The sequence below is a fragment of the Chinchilla lanigera genome, unplaced genomic scaffold (genome assembly GCF_000276665.1).
Source record: "Chinchilla lanigera isolate Chin_1 unplaced genomic scaffold, ChiLan1.0 scaffold00016, whole genome shotgun sequence".
Lineage (NCBI taxonomy): Eukaryota > Metazoa > Chordata > Mammalia > Rodentia > Chinchillidae > Chinchilla > Chinchilla lanigera.
In genome coordinates, this window is record NW_004955417.1 from 4,161,956 (window position 1) to 4,184,862 (window position 22,907).

Sequence of the window (22,907 nt, forward strand, 5' to 3'; positions counted from 1 at the left end):
TGTATTAACTTGACAAGTCCAAGATAGGAGGTAAGACATCATACCTGGGTGTGTCAGCAAGGGTGTTTCTGGATGAGATCAACATTTGAATTGGCACAGAGAAGAAAACAGATGCTTTCCCAATGTGGGTGGGCATCATCTAATTTGTCAAGGGCCTGAGTAGAACACAAAGATGGAGAAAGGAAGAATTCTCTGCCTGCCAGTTTGAGCTGGGACATTAGTCTTCTAACTTAGGCTCAAATTTGTGCTCTTGTGGTCCACAGGTCTTTGAACTCAGACTACAACTACGTACTACTAACTCTCTTGTGTCTCTGTGTTGCAGACTAAAGATCATGGGACTTTTCAGCCTTTGTAATTTGTATGAGGCAATTCCCAATAATACAGCTCTTTATCTATATTACATGTAATATGAAATATACAAAAATCTACCAAGATATAATATTAAATATATAATAAACCTCTTATCTACAAATATTTATTATAAGAAGTTGGCTCGTGCAGTTATGAGCAACAAGGAGTCCACAGTCTTCCCTGCACGGGCTGGAGATCCAGGGAAGCCACTTGTAGCTCCAGGCTGAATTCAAAGCCCTCTTGGTTTTTTTTTTTTAGAATTCTCTAAAGACACAGCCCCTGGGCATGGAGGTAGCTTGGTCAAAAGGGTGTTTCAGAAAGTCCTGATTTTCCTATGGCAAAAGGATTGGGAAGTTAGACCAGTTATTAGAACAGATTATAGGGGAACAGAGAATCTTTATTTGGACTGAAAAGAAAATATGTCCTGATATGTCCAGAGTGTTAGCATTGGGCTGGTAGAGGATAATTAGAAAGATTAGAAAAAGGATTTTGTGATACCATATAAACTATGATAGCATTCTCAATGAGTCTTAGCCTTTAGTCTTATGGATTGTCAATAATATGATACTCTCTGAAACAGGATAGTTCGGGAGGAGAAATAAGCAACAGAGAACATAAATTGTAATGGTGTCATATTTTAATTAGCATTTGAAAAAGTTACAGGGTATAGGGTTTTCACAAGTTCAAGATTCTTTTTCCCTTTTTTCCCCACTATCAGACTTCCTGGGCTTTCCAATCATTCTTCTACGCACAAACTTCCATTTACTAAGCAAGTGCTGTTCAGAAACTTGTCCGTATTCCCTTACATCCTGAAAAATACCAACCAATTTTTGCACAACTGGTCATATTTTGTGATACTCAAATGCTGTACTAGAAATGGCAATTCTACCAAATGGCATATTTTGTTATAATGATTGATTTGCTTATGGCTTGCTGACTGCATCTGTGTTGTAGGCTCTTTGGCTAACTAATATAGTTTGTTAAAATCCTATCAGCAAAGTGCTGCTACCAGTGAACATCTTCAGGGATTCCGAAATAGCCTTATTATACAGAGCTTGATGTTATACACTAATGACATTTATTAGAATGGAATTCTATATGTATTATTACTTCCGACAGCAGCCTGGCTTTTTTAGCTCCTTCACAGCATGCAGCTTTGGTAATTATGCTAATGCTAGCTGATTCATGAGGACAGCTTCCTAAAGTGCGCTTAATTAACTTGGAGATTTTGTAAACAGCTGTACGTATAGGTTCCACAAATTGTGGCGATATGTCAGCGTGACATGTGTGCAGTCTGCCTTCCTAGCCTCATCGCTTTTTTACTAAAGTGTAAAATGAGACACTTCAATTTGGTACCTTTGAGTGAAGATGGGGACAGTCTGACTCTGTTGGGCCAGAGGAGTTAGAAAGATGGCTCCCTTTTTAATTGGAGGAAAGTAAAGTATAAATTTTTTCTCTTTGGAAAAGGACACAGATTTTCCAAGATTTTACCGCACTGTGTGCTCATCAGCGGACTGTTCTGGCAATCAGATTTCTTATTCATGATCCTTTTTCTTTTGTGTTCCAGCTGCTGGGTTGATTTGATATCCTCGTCTGAATGGAAACTAACTGAATTTTGATGTATTTTATTAAGATTTCATTCTCTTTAATGGTAAAAAGACAAGACTCATACCTAGAAGATATAACCAACGTTAGCAGGGCCATACCAGAAATCACATACAACAAAAATACAGGAGAAAAATCACATCAGAGCCAAGACTAAGCTAGTCAAAATGGAAAGGAGAATTACCAACAGGAAAGAAGAGAAGGGGAAAAATACTACATATAATTAGAAGGAACAAGAGTTGCATAGCGCAAATGACAATAGAGGATAGAGACAGTTTTTAATAATCTTTTTATTAAAAGTGCATGAAATTACACTCTCAGACAAGTCTTAGAAACTAAGTTAGGGATTTGCCAATGGTTTCTCAAGGGTCCTGGCAAGGACTTAAATCTGCATCAATTTAAGCTACAATCCTAGGTACAATCTCTTTGGGAAATAGCTAGGCTATATCTAAAGACAGTCGAACGTTATTGCTTAGAATTGTCTTTGACTTCAATAGTCAGCACTTCCTCCCCGGTCTCAGCAGAGGGAGCCATGCTGATGAGGACTGATTGACCGGTAGTTTCTTTCAGTAAAGCTGCCCTTCCCATCGACTGGGGCATTTCCTCTCCTGTAATAGAACTTGCTTCATCTTTGGACCTGTCTAGTGTCTTCTCTGCTGGTCCTCTTCCTCTGTCTTCATCTTCTTTTCTTTTACCTTCTTCTCCTTTGGAGTTTCCATTTTTTCCCTGGAGGAAGCAGTTACAAGGAATTAATACTGAATAATTAAGGACGGGGAGTCTTTTGGTCAGCATGCATCATTCAGGGCCAACCCAAAGATCATGAGTTATGCGACTCGGGGGATCATGCCTGCCTTGCTTCCAACTCTCATTTCACTAAGTTTTCTGGTGTGCTGGAGAATGGAGCCCAGCTGTTAGGTTTGATTTACAGTGTTAGTCCACATTGCATTTTTTGTCCCCGCCAAAGAATTTTCTTCTTACTGGTCATCATACTCATAGAATTACTAAATGCAATGCATGGGAATTTTGTTTTTGCTTTTTAAATTTCTGCTTTAAAATTAAGATGAAATTTTAAGTATTTACCTCTTAATTTAAAAAGTGTTAACCAAATCCAGTCTTCTCCTTTTGTTGCATGTGTGCTTGAACTATCCCTTTTGAACTACTGTACTTAGTATTATCTATAGAAATTTCATAGTAAAAAAATATGCTGTGTTCTTTTTTTGTTTTGTTTTTTTTTGTTTTTGTTTTTTTTGGTTTTTCTCCGGTACCAGGAACCAAACTCACGACCTTGCACTTGCCAGGCAGGCGCTTTTGCTGCTGAGCTAAATCCCCAGCCCCTATGCTGCGTTCTTTACTGAAGGTGCTTGGGGTACATTTGAGAGACACTTGCTGAAGGAATAAATCTGCACAGATAAAGTTGGAATCTTATTAACATGTTTACTTATATGTGTCTTACTCTCATGTTTTTTGGGCAAATTATGATTTCTGTGCCAATACAAATGATGCATTTGATTTACTGTCTATCTGTAATTCTCACTGTAGTGCTGCATGGGAGGAAACGAAAGAGGCAAATTTTAATCTCTTGAATGTGAGTGGCTTTATACTATTTGGTTATTATTATTTTTTGATTCTTTGAGACAGGGCCTGACTATATACAGACTCTGCCAAAAAAAATGTATACACACTTCAAGATTGTATACACACTTCAAAAAAAAAAAAAAGTATGATTTTTTTCAACAGATGGTGTTACCCTCATGTGGGGGACCCTAGAGGATGTGGTATATCACAGAAAACCCATATAGCACATGTGGTATATACACTGCTGGCCCTTACAGAAGAAACTGAAAAAGCATGTGCAGCCATCTCAATGCCCGAAGTTACCCAAGCTGCAGTTTGCCATACTAAGAATTGTCTGGAAGCTAATGGCCACCACTTTCAGCACCTCTTGTAATTGTAGGGGCCAAAGGTAGCTTGTATTAATCTCATGATGTCTCAATAAATTTAGTATTAAAATATTATTCAAGTTTTTGTTTTCCTGAAGTGTGTATAGTTTTTTCATGGACTCTACATATCGTGCAGGCTGATTTGAACTCCTCTGTAGCCTAGACTGAACCCACTATCTTCCCGCTTCAGTCTCTGAGTGACAGGAGTACTCAGGTAGGCCCCCATGCCTGCTGCTTTATTCATGCTGTAAAAGGTCTGCGACTATCCGTTTCTCATAGTTTTAGAGATAACATGATGGTTATATTCAGAAAACTTAAATCTCTGTCTGTTTTTCAATATCTGCTCTCAGACTTTTTAATGAAAATCAAAGAAATATAGAAATAAAAAAAGAAAAAAGCAGTAACATTTCTTTATATTTCTAGGAATTAGAAGGCAGGTCAGTGTAAGCATGTAAGTCTGGACATTGAGAAATAATTATTATTATTTTTTTGCCTTGCAACTAAATCTGATCTTCTCCAAATTTCTTAACCTGGATCTCAGTTTCATCTATGATATAAAGGGCTTGAATGAACTCTGTAAGGCTGTAAGTTTATTTCTGGCTTTAGCCTTCTTTTATGTTTATTAGTACCTGTTTGCTGAACAGAAGGATTCCTTTCATTGTGGTGATTTGGTCCATCTACATAACACATCTTAAGTCATTTTGCTTCCCTTTTCCCCCCCATCCCCTGCTTCCCTGTATTTCTACATCCCTATCCTATTTGCAAAGGATCTGTCTCCCTAGTTTGTATTACCTGTATTTTCTTTTGCTCTAAATTATTTATATTTTGAGTTTCTCCTCTAAAAGAAATCATGTGATATTTATGCTGTGTCTCATTTATTTTACTTAGTATTATGATCTCAAGGGGCACCCATACAAGTAACTACAAATAACTCAGATCTATCATTCTTTATGGCTAAGTAGTACTCTATTATGTATATATACCACATTTTCTTTATCTAATTATCTCTTGATGGGCATATAGGCTGCTTGCAAGATTTAGCTGTTATGAATTGTACTGCTATAAACATGTATGACCTGGCTTTAAACTTTTATGAAATACACAGATAATATTTGTCGATATATTTAATACCATGTTGATAAATGGCTTATATATTTATATGTATGTATATATATATATATATATATGTACACTGTTGTATACTTATGGTAGCTTTGTTCTATAAAGTTTCTACAAACACAGAATTAGCAATTACTGAATCATTGCTCCTAGAGAAAAAAATAGAAGGTTAGATTCCCAAGAGCCTCGGGTCTTGGCATTTTTGTCAATGAATCGATATATGTTTTGTGTGTATTTAACTTGAGGAATTAAGTTGAGGAATTGTTGATTCATTACATTGAACTCACGGACAATGACATTAATGACATTATAACTAATAAGTAAATAAAACTCACCTAACACACACACTTCCTAAGGTATGTCACAGTGCTGTTGCCGTCAGGAACTCTGGGCAAATTTCAGTACTACGCCTGGGGGCCATTTCAAACAGTAAAGTCACCAAAAAAAAGGAAACACCCGAACATGCAAAATATTGCACCAAATACACCACAAAAGGGTCACTTTTGTACAGCATGAGAGTGAAACAAGAGGGTAGGCTTTCCTTGTTCAGCCTCGGCATGGAATATAGGCATCAGGGAACTTTTTTTCCAGTCTGCAAATGCCCTTGTCTGAGAACGACTGCAAAATCATCATTAGTATTGATTTGGAGTTGCAAATAAATTATAAGGAGAGGGTAGATTCACAAACACAGAGCCCATGAATGCTGAGGATCAACTGTGTTCATGAATATTACATATTAAAGCCATTTGTAGAGAACTAGGAGTATTAAATGTGATGATATATAGAAATATAGTTTAAATAATAAATATGGTTATTAACTGGTAATTAACTAATAATATGGTTATTATATATATAATATAAAATGCCTTAGTACTTTCTTTTCTTCTTTCCTCATCCCAGTTGTTCCCTCCTTTGAGCAATTTCTTTCCCTTTCCTATTATCTATTGTACATTTTGGGTTTATTTACTCTTTCATATTCTTACACCAGGGAGATAATGTGATGTTTACACATGTGGGTCCGATTTATTTCACTTATGATTATGGTCTCTAGGTGTATCCATTTAGCTATAAAAGCCTCGAGTTTATTTTTTTATAGCTGAGTAATACTCCATGGTATAAAAATACCACATTTTTTTTATCCATTCCTCAGTTGATGGGCAGAACAGTTAATGATTAAAAGCTTTTTTTATATTTTTATATTTTGACCAGTTTTGCATGCTTATATCTGGTAATCTGAGCAATTTATGTGAAGACCACAATTTGCAGTATAAAAACCATTGGTGAATTCCTACAATCCTGTCTAGTAAAACTATATATTGTCTTAATATTCTTTTAAATTATTATTTTCTTATTCTGCTTAATGATTTGATCAATCTTCCATTCTTATATCTGGTAATCTGAGCAACTTCCTTGAAGATAACAGTATGTAATATAACAACCAGTTAATCCCTATCATTTGGTTTGAAGCCCCGTATCATTTTTAATGACCTTTTTTCTGTTTTGGTTTGTTTTGTTTTTCGTTTTTCTTCCGGTACCAGGAATCGAACTCACGACCTTGCACATGCCAGGCAGGCACTTTGCCGCTGAGCTAAATCCCCAGCCCCTTAATGACCTTTTTAATGTTTGTATTTCGCTATTGTTCTTTTTATGTACTATTTTCTTAAAAAAAATACAGTGTATGAAGGAGGAGTTGTTACCATTAGATGCATCCAATCACCCCAAGGTCGGCTGGAATTAGAACAGGCGCTGGTCTGGGTATACGCAGTCCAGGACACGCTCCACTACAGCCCTCCATTCACTCACTCTTCCCCCTTACCTGAGCTGTCTGTTCTCTCTTCAGTTTGAGCAGTTTCCCAAGATCTGCCTTTCCTCTGCCTCCCACAAGAGCGCTAAACATTTTAGGTGCCTCTTGTTTCGGTGGGATGAGGAAGGCGAGTCCTATCCTTGGTGGCGTTGCCTCCTTGAGCTTACCCTTCTGGGTTAAAAGTACTCTGCAGATAACAGAGAAAAGCTGTTTCGGGTAATTTTGTGAGAGTTTTGGCAAAACCTACCAGAAAAAACAGGTAATTTCTTCTATGGGTGAACTTTCAGCAGGTAACCACATTAAGTTGTATTTAAGCATGGCTCAAGGAGAAAGGCGACTACAATCCTAACAAATTTATCTTCATTTTAGATTTCATAGAGTAAAACCGGCTCTGTCCACTTCTGTTAGGTTTTAACAGTTGTACCTGGCTTTCTTCATGAGGAGCTTTTCAGAATCTGGATAATGCACTAGAATTTCTTGAAGGGTCTTTTTGTCCAGAGTTAAAAGACTGGCAAACCCGTGGGCTACCACATTGGCGGTTCGACGGTTTCCTCCTCCAGTTGCTAGAAGGCTACAAGAGAGAGAAGGGAGTCTTGGCCAGCAGTTTCATTCCTCCTTCACTGAGATCTTTTTAAAAGTGAACAGCAAGTGTTATAACCATTTCCTCCCAGAGTACACTTGTTCCCCTTAATAGTGGCCCATATTCAGAGAGAATACTTTACCAGACCCTTACCCTACCTGAAGGAAGAGCATTTTCCCCAGTGCGGACCCTCAAGCTGTCCCCACACAGGGGGAATGGGAAGCTAAGAAACTTTTGTAAGCTCATGGCACAGAGACCCCGCGCCCCAAAAGACTGTGACATAGTCATAATATTTTAGAATATTTCCCTCCCACCCACAGGTTTCCTGTGGGAGTGATTAGAGCTGACTCAGCAGTGGGAGGCAAACGCTCACTGAAAAGGTCGATTTAAGGAAGTTAAATCAACAGGGGAGTGGAAACAGAAACACAAGAGGAATCAGAAGCTCCTGGCCCCTACACTTACAGCAAACATTAAATACATGCCAGCTGCATGTGGTGGTTCATGCCTATAACCCTGGCTACTCAGAGGCTGAGACAGGAGGATCAAAGCATCAGGCCAGCCTGGGCAACTTAGTAAGATCCTATCTCAGTGTAAAAGTATCATAAATGGGGCCTGATGGGCGCATGCACAGAGGAGGATGAGGCAGGAGGGTCACAGTGAGTTTAAGGTCAACTTGGGCTATGTAGTAAATTCAAAGCTAGCTTGAACTACATAGCAAGACCCTGTCTCAAAAAGAAAAAAAAATACTGTAAATGTACAATGAAACCTTTAGGGCTGTGATTAAGTGTTTAAAAATTATAATTATTATGCTAAAAGAGGAGGGGAAAAAAGGAATCACATAAAATGTCCAATTAAAGCCTAAGCAAGGAAGAAAGAAAAGAAGGAGAAAAAAACCCTACTGTAAGGCCACCATATGGCAGCAAACAGAGTCACCTACTTTCATCTGACATTAGAGGTGGGGATGAGGAAGGGCAGTCCAGGGTTCTCTACACCACTTAAGGGAATTAGTCCTCCAGAACACAACGGCTATATTTGTAATCCATGGTGTGACTGTACTAATGCCTACTTATTTTGCTCAATGATTTTGCCATTCAGTTCTTTCACTCCATTCCCAAAGAACTCTTATTCTTGTCCTTCCCTAAGGTTCTTTCTGAGACATTCTCTGCCTTTGTCAGAAAAGCAAGAGAAATGAATTTTATTCCATCTGCCTATGTATCATCTCATCTGTCTGTCTGTCTGTCTATCCTTTCCCTCTCTGTCTCATGACAATTATGCTTTCACATACTTACCTACCAAAATTCCTATTTACTTGCCCATCTATGAAATGGATATTACGATTCAAAAGACAGTGATTGGGTAAGTCAATTTCATTCACATTCCCGTAGCCTCAAACATAGGGTAATCCAGTAGTTAGGCAGGGCTGGATGGCACTGGGGAGCTTAATTTGAATCTGAGAGTGCCTCTGTGAGTATGACAGACTATAAGAGGAGAACAGAAATAACATATTTAAATGTCAGGTTATTTTGAGATTTCTCAAGCTTTAATTAAACTTGCCTACAGGTTACACGTTTGGAGAGCTTGATGAGTTTTTGAACGGAAGAAATAGTCTGTCTGCCAGATGGATTTTGCCCAAACTCTCTCAGCAGTGTTTAAAATAGCATCTTTTTTCCCCTTCTTGTCCACAAAGTGCTGCTCTAACATTCAACCAATGGAAAGTTTTGCTCATTAAATCGCTTAGTAAGGAGCTTCCTAAATATTCCCAGCACCACATAGAGTTTCTCAAAGAGCTCAGGCCGGAGGACAAATGGTTCAGGTTAATGTTAAATGTCTCCAGGTTTAAAAAAACATGAAGAGAGGAATGGCCCAGGAAACAAAGAAACTGTTTCTAATCTTAGACTTACTTCTATTAGAAATGACCTTGGAGAATAACTGAAGGACTTTATTGATTTTCCCTTCAATCATATAAGTAGTAAGTCCCTACTACATATTCAACATGACGAGGTGAAGGAGGAGAAGAGCATGGTATGGTTTCGTGAAGGAATACAGGCTTTGGAACCAAGTACTTTGTAAATATATTTATGGACAGGTTACTAATCTCTCCTATAGGAACAAAGTCATTTTTATTACGTACTACAGCTACCTGATTATAAAGAACTAGCTGTTTAAGATATGCTTACTATTTGATTATGAAGAAGATACAGTTAGATAAATTCTGAATGAGCAGTTTAAAACCCTACTTTGTGGTATAAACTGAACACTGAACTACTTGTTTTGTACTAGTGTGCCAAAGTTGGATGAGTGATCAAAAGTGTGAATGTCACAGAGAGATGGAGTATTCAGTCACTATATGAGAGGACTTGTATGTCTAAATGTCAGGAACAAGCAGCAATTTGGATATACACATGCACCACCCAAACACACACTCCCTACAATTTGAAAGTGTTCTCCAAACTTCATGTATTAGAAACTTAATTTTCAAATTCATATGTTAATGGTATTTGGAGATGGGCCCTTTGGAAGTGATTGGAATCAGACGAGTCAGGACAGCAGTGTCCCTCCTGAGGGCATAAATGGCCTTAGCAGGAGAGCCAGCTGGCTTTGTCTCACCATGATGCCCCATACTATGATGAAGCAAGATGACCCCACTAGGTGACAGTGTCATAATTTTGGACTTTCCTGTTGGGGAAGAATGTCACAGAGTGTGAGTCAAATAATTGTGTATGCTTTGTAAATTACATATTGTTATGGCTTATGTCTACATGTCCCCGAAAAACCTCATTTGGCTCTGAAAAAGATGGCTCTTTTTCAGAGGTGGCTGGATCTAGAGTGTGTGATGATGGGATGGACTCATGGTATAACGCTGGGACAAGGGCAGTAAGATTAATGGTGTGACTACTACCCGCTCTAAGTAGCCTGGATAAGATAAAAGCGATAGAAAGAGGTGGTGTTGTCCCTTGTTGCTTTGCTACCTTCTGCCTGCCATGAACTGTTTCTCCTCTGCCATACCACTTTGCCTTGCAGCCAGCTGAGTATGGACTGAAATCTCTACAAACTGTGAGTTAAACAAACCTTTCCTCCTTTAATTTTGGGTGTCAGGTATTTTGTGTCAGCAATGAGAAAAGTAATTAAGACACATACGTTAACAGCATTGATACCTACTTTAATAGCAACAGAAAGTGGACACACACACACACACATACATATATATATCATACATAAGATGCATATATATTTGCATAATTTTTTTTACAGAAAGCTAGAGTGTTCAGATAGTTCTTAGTTGTTTATTCATTCCAAGTTTTTTTTCAGGCTTGCCACAGATGGCATTACCAATTCCGCACTGTGTGTGCACAGTATACTGTCTTGTGAAACCTTTGGACTTGTGGAGGGCACAACTTGTGCAGCCCTTTCTAGCACAGCCGCTGTATTCAGAAAGAACTCACATGGGAAAGGGGAAGGAAAGAAAGGGCACCGAGTGTAGAAGCAAAGGGCAAACAATTATGGGAATTTAAAATAGAGGTTATTTAAAAAGTCAAACTTTGATGTGAAAGCGTTTCAAATTTGGCTTTAAACCATGTTTTACTGCAATTAAATAAATGACTTCTTCATTTTAGGACAAATAGAAATATCTCCTGAAGGGGTTCATAGAACAAGACCACTTTTCAGAGGGGTTTTGTTACACAGTAACACAATGGTAGTTTGCTGGGACTATTCTTTTTATTTTAAAGAGAAAAAATGAAAACAATTTCAAAACAAGATAATAGGAGGGTAACCATGGTTAATACATTGTGTATTATTATCCTTAAATTAGTTACACAGAGGGCCAGGGATACAGCTCAGTGGCGTATGTGCCTGCCTGGCAAGTGCAAGGTCTTAAATTTGATTCCCAGTACAAAAAAAAAAAAATTAGTTACTCAGAGAACAAGATATTGGCATTTAATTATTCAAACAATATTAGCACAAACCTTTCTTTTCAATGAAGTAAGAAATAAGTAGTGTAACTATCTCATATATGTAAATATGTATATATCACAATATTTATATATATTATATACATATATATTTTGTCACTGGGACTATTTGTAACAGAATCCCCAATAAACTCTTTACGTGGCTCTCAAATACAGTTTAGTAAGAGTAATTCTATGAACAAAGCATGACTATCAGTACAATACATTCTAGATACCCAGCTCTTTGTTGCTCTGGAATGATCCATGGCGCTGATTAGAGTATTTGGAGAAACAATCCTTAAATATGCTTTTTCTCAGGTGGGTTTGTTTACTATCTATCTATTTTTGACATGTGAGGGACCAAGCCTAGAGCTTTGCACATGCTAGGTAAGTGCACTAATATTGGTCTACACTCCGTTTCCCAAGCTGGGCTCTGATAAACCCTCAAGTTTTTTTTATGAGTTGACGACTACATAGATGACTGTGTTTGGAGGCTAATTGTGCTGGGGAAGATAAATAATTCACTGTATAATGTGAAATGAAAGAGAAAAATAAACTAAACATAAATTATGAATGTAAACATATAGTACTCCACGGTGGGCTTGTTCTGGGTTTATACAGATGATTAACATCTGCTTTCAGCCTGTTTGTACCTGGGAGTAGAATAAGTTCATGTGAACACAGTCAAACTAGCAAATACTGATATCAGTAATAGCATTACTAGCTAACATTATTGAGGAGTATGAGACAAATAGTTTTCTAAGCTCATTGTTATTATTATTGTTATCATCATCATTATTATTTAGACAAGGTCTCGCTATGTAGTTCAGGCTGCCTTGAACTCACTATGTAGCCCAGGCTGGCCTCAAACTCACAGAGATCCTCCTGCCTCAGCCTCCCAAATGCTGGGATTACATGTGTGTGCCACCATGCCTGGCTATAAATTCTTTTTGTTAACCCCAGTAACACTTTTCAGTCCTACAAGGAAGTTATGTATTACTGTGACTCCATTTTGACAGATGAAGTAATGAAGTCTCTCACAATCCCCAAATCGTGGCGTTGAAACACAAAGTTCTTCAGGCAGCCTTCCTAGACAGATTAATGCTTCAATAACTGTAAGGGATAGAAATGCTTCCTAAAATAAAGACAGTCTTAAATGAATTTCCTCATGTAGAATTATTTCCTAGAATAGAAATAAAACTAACTCTCAACATTGTCGGTGAAAAATCCAATGCTGAGTAAAAGACCACAACTTCAGATATTTGGTCTCATTAAGCAAATTTCCAACTGAGTTATATTTGGAGGACAAGAGGTTAGATCACCTATGTAGATTTTCTTCCTGAGATACTCTTTTTCCTTTGTCATTGTTATTGGGCAACACTTTGTTCCTTGACAATTTTGCAATTTGACTCAATAAATTCTAACAAAACTTTCGTAGGTGAGCAAATATCAGAGAATGTCCTGGGGTCATCTCTGCCTGGGCTTCTTGCTCTACAAATACTTTGATATTCATAAATCTGCAGGCTGAATGGCAAACGCGTTAGCCTAGATTTTTTTTTTTTTTTTTTTTGTGTGTGTGTGTGTGTAATTTTTTGAGGAACAACTGCACTCATGGATTTTTAACAATGTTAGAAAGCTGATATTTTACAGATATAAAGTGTCTATCCCTTTTTCCTCCATAACTTCAGTTTTGAATTGCTCATAAAGAAATGGATGGAAAATAAAGAATCTGGGTAAAAATTCTAAAGAAGGAGTATGGAGAAAAAGAATAGTATGTATTGTCTATTTCAGGTCTTGTTTATTTATCTCCTTCCAAGTGCCCATGATGTTTTCATTAGAAAATCCTGTATCAAATGATACTATGATACTTTGATTAGAAAATCCTGTATCAAATGAGCTAATATATTAGCTTTTTAAAAAGTCAAAACAGCTAGAATTGTCATATTGTATAACGCTTATAGTTTTAGAAGTATTGCTTTTTTCAACTGTGAATCCACATATTTTCCTAGCTAATGACCACATTCACTTGGTGAGATATTCTTACCTATGCTTCCAGACATGGGTAATTGTTCAAGAACAAATACTTAAGAATATTATCATTGAAATTAAAATCCAAGATGAGAGCTACCCAAGTGAAGGGATCTTCTTTTCATACCATAATTCCAGGGATGCCACTGAAGTCATTGTTTTCATGACAGACTTGCTGATGAATGTCATGAGACACAAGAAAGGAAGCCAGTCAGGGTCAGGGACTGAATCTTTGGATCTCTGAATTTTCTTTCTGTTATTCCAAGTGTAGTAAAGAGCCTTAGTTTAACTTTGGATTAAGAGGAGCCAGGAGAATACTTAAAGAAATATTCAAAAAGTGACACTGATAGTGTATTTGATCCCGGGACCACTGTGAGACTTAGGCGAGGTGCATTTTTGTTCTAAACAAAAAGGCGCTGCACAGCCAAAGTGACTGTATTTCGGAGGATACAGTGAAATTTATTTATTTATTTATTTATTTATTTATTTATTTGGTTTTTCTCTGGTACCAGGAACCGAACTCACGACCTTGCGCTTGCCAGGCAGGCGCTTTTGCCGCTGAGCTAAATCCCCAGCCCCTACAGTGAAATTTAAATGTATATTTTTGACACAGGTATCATTTAGGTTTAAAATAGGAAATGAATAGAAATAATAAACAATCTTTCCCCTCAGCTTAAACAAGTATACTTACCTCTGCTCGTACATGTACCTACTACATTCTACCTCTTAGGAAAGAAAAAAAATAAGAAGAATTATTCTAAGACAAGTAAGAATATGGAATTAAAATAACCCAAAGATATACACATCTTCCTGCTACTCTTATTTTTAAAAAACTGACTTTTCAGGAAAAATAGACAAAAATGCTTTGAAAAGGAAAAAGAGAGTTAAAATTAGTCTTCAAAATATTTGACCTTTTCACAATGATATCGAGCATAGCACACTGAAACCCTCAAAATGAGTGATTTGACTAATACAACTGGTAAAATGATAGAATGTAAAAATTTTGAATGAAAGCTAGATGCTTGAAACATATAAGAATATATCAGAGTCTAAATTATACCCCATAGTTTGTCATATGTGATAAAAAAAAGTGAAGAAAAAAATGCAGATTGCAAATGATCATATTTGTGAAAATAAGACATTAATTCACTTAGCAAATATTTATTGAGGACCTATTATTTTCAAGGCACTATTTAGAGAAATGCAAATTAAAAGAACCTATTAAAATGCCAGGCCAATGAGAATAATAAAGTAATATCAGCAGTGTTTTGGAAAAATAGCTTTACATTGTTGGTTGTGTTATAAATTGGTTCAATTTTTTGTGGGAAATAATCTCATATATTAAAAGAGTTATAAAAATGTTTCTAACTTTTGACCTACTTATTTCACTTCTGGGAATAAACCTAAAAAAACTTAAAAGAGAATAAAGTAATTTTACAAAGATAAGTATAGGAGTACTATTCTTAATAATAAAAAACTGACAAAAGGACACAAGGCTGAATATGCATATTCATGACCAAAATAAATGTGTATTCCTACGTTCACAAAGATAGAAAGATAATTACATTCACTTGTCTATTCAAAAACTATTTATTAGGCACTTAAGTGGGCCAAGCAATATCCTAAGGGCTAGGGAAAGGAGTGCAGCACAAATCACACACAATATCTACTAGGATCTCTGCAAGCTTGTGTGGTGTTTTTGTGCAAATTAGAAAAGTAGGGCCTCTCTGGGTACATGCACTCCCATGGGTACAAAGTTTGGCTGGAAGAATGTCCTCCATCTTGAAAAGTAAGAAGTACATGCACAACAACCAGGGTTTGTGACCCAGAAGTGGGATATTGGCTGGATTCCAATCTTTTTAGTTCCACAGGGGACATCCTGGTGCACAGATCATAGTTAGTATATTCAATCCAGGTAGTCCCTTTCAGAAAGGAAAACAAATACATTGAAAAATAAATGCACCAATGACTATAGCTACAAAGATAAATACTCTGAAAGGAGGGAATATTTCAACAAGAACACAAAGCAAGGAGACCTAGGAGGTCTCAATAGTGGGGAATCCAGAAAGTTTGAAAGAAGCTGAGCTCTAGGTCAAGTGGGTAGGAGAAAGTATCCAGGCAGGGGTGATAGCAGGTGCAGACTTCCTGTGGCTGGAGGGAGTATGGTATGTTCAGATTTGAAAGGTATCAGCAGGATGTCTGGATTAAAGGTGCAACCTAAAGTAGAAAAATAGGCAAGGCTAAATTCTGCAAGATTTTACAGGTCAGGATAAGAAATTTTTACTTTATTCCTAAGAATAGCATGAAAGCATTGAATAGTTTTAGGAACAGGACAATGACATGACCAGACCTGTGTTTCTGGAGTCACTCTGCCCGCAGAATAGAAGCTAGATTATGAAGTGTATGGTAAATGGAGTGGGTCACTGCAGACATTTCTGGGCCAAAGAAGTGGTAGTGGAGAAGGTAAGACCCTAATCGTCTGAGACACTGTTTAGGTTAGATCAGCAGGTCTCAGAGGAGGACTGGCTGTGGAGGGTGAATTTTAGGGAGGTGTCAAGCATAACTGCTTTATCCTTTCCCCAGAGAACGTTTACATTCTGGATCCCATTAATTTAAATTCAAAGAGTCAGCAGAACTGTACTCCCTGTCATGACTCTAGGGGAAAATCTTCTCTGCGTCTCCCAGCTTGTGGTGCTTCTGGGTATTCCTTGCCTGTGGCTTCAGAAGCTCAGTTACTGCCTTAGTCTCTGCATGGTCTTCTCTTTTTCTTTTATAAGGACGCTGATTAGTGAATTTGAGATGCAGTCAGATAACCCAGGATTATCTCATTTTGAAATCCTTATCTACTTTTGTTTTGTTTTTGAGGCAGAGTCTCCTCATGTTGTACAGGCTGGCTTTGAACTCACTGTGTATGTAGCCCAGGCTGGCCTGGAACTTGCAATCCTCCTGCCTCAGCTTTATGAGTGCTGGGATTGCAAGGATGCACTACCATGCCTGGTTTAAGGTTCTCATCCTAGTGTTATCTACAAAGGCCCTTTTCCCAAATACAATCATGTATGTGCAGGTTCTGTGGGCTAAAATACGTGCATGTCATCAAAGGGGCCACCCTTGACCCCACTGTAGGCATCATGTGTGAATAATCCTTAATGTACCCCACAGTGGGATTACTGGAACTGACCCATAACACGTTGTTTCCAAATATCATTTGAGGGAACAATGAAAGGTCTGTTTTCCTCATCCTACTGTAAAGTTTCTGGACATCTAAAGAAATCACCAGCAGAGTAAAAAGAAAACCCACAAATTGGGAAAAAATTTTAGCTGACTTTCCCTTGGACAAAAACCTTCTATCTAGAACATATAAAGAATTAAAAAACATCAGCCCTCCCTACACAAAGACCCAATCCAAAAATGGGCAGCTGAGATGAATACACACTTCTCAGATAAGGAAATACAAATGGCAAATAGATACATGAGAAAATGTTCAACATCTTTAGTCATTCAAGAAATGCAAATTAAAACAACACAGAGATTTCATCTCACCCCAGTAAGAATGGCTAGCATTAAGAAATCAACCAATAACAAGTGCTGGGGAGGCTGTGGAGAAATAGGAACCCTTCTCCACTGTTGGAGGGAATGCAGACTGGTGAAATCAGTGTGGAAATCAATTTGGAGACTCCCCAGCAAAGTAGGTCTAGAGTTCCCATTCAACCCAGATATTCCCCTTCTGGGTATTTTCCCAGAAGATCTGTTTTTTTTTTTTTTTTTTGGTCTTTTTTTTTTATTTTTTTTTATTTTAAGGATAAAAGGAGGGAAACATTAACAGACATACAACATTTTACAACATATCACAAGCACAATACAGACAATACAGAGTTCCAAACAAAGTGGTAGGGAATTAACAATGGTGGTTGTATTACATATTGATATCTTCAAAGTGGCTTCTCATGAAAACAGATATAGACATGCAATACTGGTCAACCAAAGGCTCATTGACAGTTTCTTTCAGCATAGAAACAGCAGATAGAAGAACAACCATGTTATCTATCCTGTTTGAGACAGGGTCTCGCTATGCAGTCCAGGCTGGCCTTGAGCTCACTTTGTAGCCCAGGCTGATCTCGAACTTGCAATGATCCTCCTGCCTCAGCCTCCTGAGTGCTGGGATTACAGGCATGCGCCAACACGTCCGGCTTTCCCAGAAAATCTGAAAACATCATATCACAGTGATATATGTGTACCCATGTTCATAGTGGCGCAATTTGTAATTGCTAAATTGTGTAAGCAACCCAAATGTCCACCCACTGAAGATTGGATAAAAAGTGGTACCTTTATATAATGGAATATTACTCAGCTACAAAAAAAGATAAACTTGAGGCTTTTATAGGTAAATGGTCAGAACTAGAGACCATACTGATAAGTGAAATAAATCAGACCTGCATGTATAAGCAGTGTATTGTCTCACTAGTGTAAGAACCAGAAAGAGTGAATAAAAACTAGGAGGTATGATAGACATTGTGAAATGAAAGGAAAATGCTCAAAAGTAAAGGGCAACTGGGGTGTGGGAAAAGACAAGGGAAAGAAGGGGAAATTATATATGTATGTATATACAGGATAGCTAACATAGTTGTACTACTGTCTTCTATTGCTTTAATGATTACTTTGTGATCAATATTGCATGTCTCGATTTGTTTTCCTGAGAAACCACTTTGAAGATATCCATACATAATACAACAACCATTGTTAATTTCCTATCACTTTGTCTGTAACTCTGTATTATTTGTATTGTTCTTATGCTATTTTGCAAATAGATGTCTGTTTGTTAATGTTTTCCTTGTTTTATTTTTAAAATAAATTAAAACAAAACAAAACAAAACAAAAAGAAATTTCTATTTTCAGTTCCAAAATTCTGCTTTAGCTCTTAAATCCTTATGTTAAGACCCTACAGTAAAGACTTGGTCCCCAAGGCAGCACCATTGGTGGTGGAGACTTTTAGACGAGAGGTCTGCTGGGGCTCCAAGGTCACTGGGGTTATGCCCTTGAATGAGACTGGGATCCCAGGCTTTTCCTCTTTTCTTCTGATTCCTGGACATGAGGTGAATGGATTTTGCTCTCCTAGGTGCTCCTGCTGTCATGTGCTGCCTTAGTACAGGCCCAAAAGCAATGGGTCCAATTGACCACAGGCTGGGACCTCTGAAACTATAAGACAAGCCAGCCACTTCTCTTCATAAGTTGATTATTTCAGGTATTTCTTGTGGTGATAGAAAGCTATCTAACTCATAAAATAATCTCAAGTAAATGCAAAATCTGAAAGACGCACAAGTCATGGTGAATTTTTTTGCTCTGTAAAGTCCTGTGCATGCAATATTTTCACCACTGGATGCAATCACATGGATTGAAGTCTTTAACTTACTCATCTCACTTGTTTGTGAGGCTCTTGAGCAGATGTTTCTTGCTTACCTTTGCACCCTGGTGGCTGGTACTGTGTCTAGCAAAGAAGGGATTACATGGTTTTCTCCGAGGCACCTCACCTTCAGCTGTGCAGGAGCCAGAATATAATTTTCATTGTTTTTCTTAAACCAAAATTAACTACTTAGTTATTAATTGCTGAGCTGGGTGTGGTGGTGCACACCTATAACCCCAGCACTCAGGTGTCTGAGGCAGGAGAATCACTGCAAGCTCAAGGCCAGCCTGGGCTACATACAGAGTTCAAGGCCAGTCTGAACTATATAATAGGACACTGTCTCATTAAAACAAAAAAAATTTGCTGAGTAGCTGATGTACAGAGGCAGCATATAAAAAAAATCACCATGGACTGCGCAGTTTTCATGCAGCTACTGGTAATATAAAAATGGGTAAGTACTAGTTCTTATACTTTAATAGCTCAGTGTGTTGAAAAAGCCCATTTGAACAAATTAACTATAAATCAGCAGTAATTACTATAATAAAAGCATGAATTAAATACTGTGAATGTGTAAAACAGGGAGCTACTATTTATTTTGGGGTGGTTAGAGATGGCTTCAAACAGAAGGCATTTGAATTGGTTCTTGAAGGATGAGTAGTAATTTTCCAGTGAGAAGATATTTCAAAGTAAGATAAAATTAGTAAGAAATCCCAATGGAAACACAACAATACAAAAGTAAAACTTAAGAGACATTTCAAGGAAAGTGAAGTTTTAACAGATGCGGACAGAGATAGGAAGTGACTAGAAATATTTAGTGAAAAAGACTTGACACTAAATATGTGTAAGGATGATGGAGTCAGAAACGTCGTTAAGCCATCCCTCAGAAAGTTCTGGATCTTTCCTCTAAGAATGGGGTATTTGCACTCTTCAGATGTTAATTGGAAATGTGCTCAGAAGGATGAGACAGGAGGATCATCATGGGTTCGAGTTCAGCTACATAGTGAGTTCAAAGCCAGCCTGAATTACATGGCAAGACCTTCTCTCATAAATATTCCCCCACGTACTGTGGTCTGGATTTTCTTCATGACAGGATCAAAAACTATACTTTACTCTAGACTTTGCTCTTTTGGATTAGTATATAATGTCCTTGAAAGCCCTTAAGTCCTTTCTTTCTTATCTTTTTTTCCTGAGAAAAAGTAGCTGATGGTATGCTACTAATTGCTTCTAGCTTATTGAAAGGAAAGGTTTATGCCTATAGTTTGATCAAATTTTCATGCCTATGTCTTATAATACGAGCAATTACTTTGAAGATAACAGCATGCAATATACTGAACATTGTTGCTCTCCTACAATCTTGCTTTGAAATTTTATACCATGGTTTTTATTGTTTATTCTTCTTTTCTTTAAAATAAAAAATAAAAAGCTACATGATAGTGCTGGATTTAGCTCATTTTAACAAAGGTTGCAGCATTTCCGAGTAGTAAACACTATTCCTAGATCTTTCCAGGGTCTGGATGTTTGGCAGAGATACCTCCATCTGGAATAAATGAGTACAGCTGCAGAGGTGTAGGACAGCTGTGGGCCTGAGAAGCCTGTGGGTATCTGGACGGAGCAGATGCATCTTGTTTCTACTCAGCCAAAACCAGGAAGAGAATCAAGGCAAAAACCTCCCCTTGCTCGAATTAATCAGATTGTTGAGTAAGTTTAGAGCATGTCTGATTGCTGGTTTCAATTTGACTTAGGATACCAAATGGATAAGAGGAGAATCATTTGAGAAACTGCTGTCAGGAATCTAGAATTACTTTCAGTTGCAACTCAGCAGCACCTGGATTCTATTCCTAGGATATTTCGTCCTGTGATAACATCAACCAATTAATATACTTGTATTTACAAAGCTTTATTCTTTAGGGAATAGTCAATGCTTGGGAGAGGCCAGCTAATAAATTTCTGCAGTGTTTTAGATGAGACCATCACATGTTTTATGACCCTGAAGATAACAATGATTATTAAGTCACAAAAATTAAATTACCTTTGCAAGGACTCCCACTAAGCAAGTCATAGAAATAAGCAAGTAGTTCGTGTCTTTGACTTTCTGAGAAGGGCTTCCACCACTGCCCCAGAACACCACTGTCACAGGAGTGCCTGCCCAGTCATAAAACCAGGGGATAATTTACAAAGGAAAGCATATAATCATCAGGAAAATAACATGCTTTGACATTCCAAGGATTGTCAAACCTGGATTACGCTAATATGAAGTCATTGGAAATTACCTGTGTCTCTGGAATTCAAAGAAACTTTTCTAGCAGCTATGAAGTCAGGGATTCAGCGTATGCCTTTCTTCTGCAGTGTGGGAGAAAGAGCGTGAGACCCTGACTCATGAAGACTCAAGTTTGAGTGTTGGCCCTATCCCTCATGAGCTCTTCTATCCCAGGCAAGATACTGGGCAGTGTGGAACAGCAATGTTCTCAGTCATCCTTTACTTGGGTCACTGCATCTGGCGTCCTTTGTTTCATTTTTGCTCTTTTTCGGTCTTTTTTCCGTACAGCTGTTGGAGTGATCTTTTAAAATCATAATTTAGATTGTGTCAGTCTTTAGCTCAGAATCCTCCAGTGCATCCATTTGTATTTACCATAAAAAAGTTTCCCACCATGGCCTAACAGACTTGCACAATTTGGCCCTCGCTCATCTCTTTGGTGTTCTTTGGCTGTGCTCCAGCTTACTGACTTCTCTGCCCTTGACTGGGCAAGCTAGCTTTACATCTAGGCCACTGCTGTTTTATCATTTGAGAGGCTCCTTCCCATTTCTGAATGGCTCCTCTCCTCTTTTAAGCTCCTCTCTCTTTTTAGAGAGATCATCCCTGATTACATATTGAAAGTTCCATCCCCTGTCATTTTCTAGTAAGTTTTTGCATTCATGGCAGTTTTCATGATGGGAAGTTTTCTTGTCTAGTTAATTGTTCAACTATTTCCAGTTTTTTCCATTAGGCTGTAAGATTTGTGAGGGACCATATTTTGTCTACTGTTTATATATATATATTCCCAAAGTTTAGAGCAGTACTTTAAAATCTAGCAACTCCATTCACCCAAAGGTATATTTTTAATGGATAATTAATAACTTTAAATGTAGAACTAGATATTTGTAGGGGTTCACTTGCAAAACACTTAAATTTACTTTCTACATTTTTGCATTTGGGACTTACTTGTTCTAAGTTAAAATTCTCCTAGCCCATAGAAACATGGTAACAATACTTATTATTTATTGAGTTTTAAGAGATGCTGGACACTGGTTTAAGTGCTTTTAGTGAATTAATTCTAAAATTAATATTCTGATATTCACCAACTATATTAGTCAGCTTTCTTATCATGGAAATATAATACCAAACACCTATCATTTAAAGGAGGAGAGGTTTAATTTAACTCACAGTTTAGGGACATGCAGTCCATGGTTAACTGGCTCCCAGGCAGAAGTATCATGGCAGAAGGACATTACAGAGCAAATATGCTCAGCTTACCGAGGGAGGCAGAGTAAAGGAACAGTGCCAGAGAGGAAAGGGTGAGGGACCAGACATACAACCAAAGCTATCCTCCATGACCCACACAGACACCAAAAAGTATCTTCCATCAATCCTTTGGGTGGATCCCATAGCCAATCAAATTGACACACCATCCTAAGTACCACATCCCCTCTTGTCAACTTGCTACCAGCTGTAGTCATGGTTTACAAGGGAAAAGATTTAGTACAGGACACATAATTTATAGGATTATTCTATAATAGTAACCCAAAGAGTCAAATGCAAAAGAGTGCAGGAAATCTGTCCACACACTAGAGATTCAAAGAATCCAAGTGAGGGCCTGGATCCTGCAGCAATGTCCTTCATGACTCCAGCTGAACATCTAGAGCCCATGGCAATGACTTGCACCTCCATGAGTCCAACTGGAAGCCTAGAGCCTACAACAATATCTCAGGTAAGTCTGTATCAAGGACCTACACTGGGAAGGCTCATAGGTCAGTGGTGGACCAGAAAGTCTGTGCCAGCAGGTTGAAGGATCTGTTCCAGCAGGCTGAGGGATCTGCACTGGAGACAGGAAGTTCAAAGTAATGTTCAAAGTAAGGACCAGAGCTCCCCCAAAGA

The 22,907-nt window shown here is 37.9% G+C and overlaps 1 protein-coding gene across 1 annotated transcript in view; it reads right to left on the bottom strand.

The window, feature by feature from the left end:
* Positions 1 to 2,372: 2,372 nt before the first annotated feature.
* Positions 2,373 to 22,907, bottom strand: part of Cngb3 (cyclic nucleotide gated channel beta 3) — a 124,189-nt gene continuing 103,654 nt past the window's right edge. The window contains exons 16-18 of the mRNA XM_005381981.2: positions 7,244 to 7,390; positions 6,832 to 7,006; positions 2,373 to 2,682 (exon numbers count right to left, since the gene is read on the bottom strand). Of these exons, the coding sequence (XP_005382038.1) occupies positions 2,422 to 2,682; positions 6,832 to 7,006; positions 7,244 to 7,390 (583 nt within the window). The 3' untranslated portion in view covers positions 2,373 to 2,421. The remainder of the gene's footprint in view (positions 2,683 to 6,831; positions 7,007 to 7,243; positions 7,391 to 22,907) is intronic.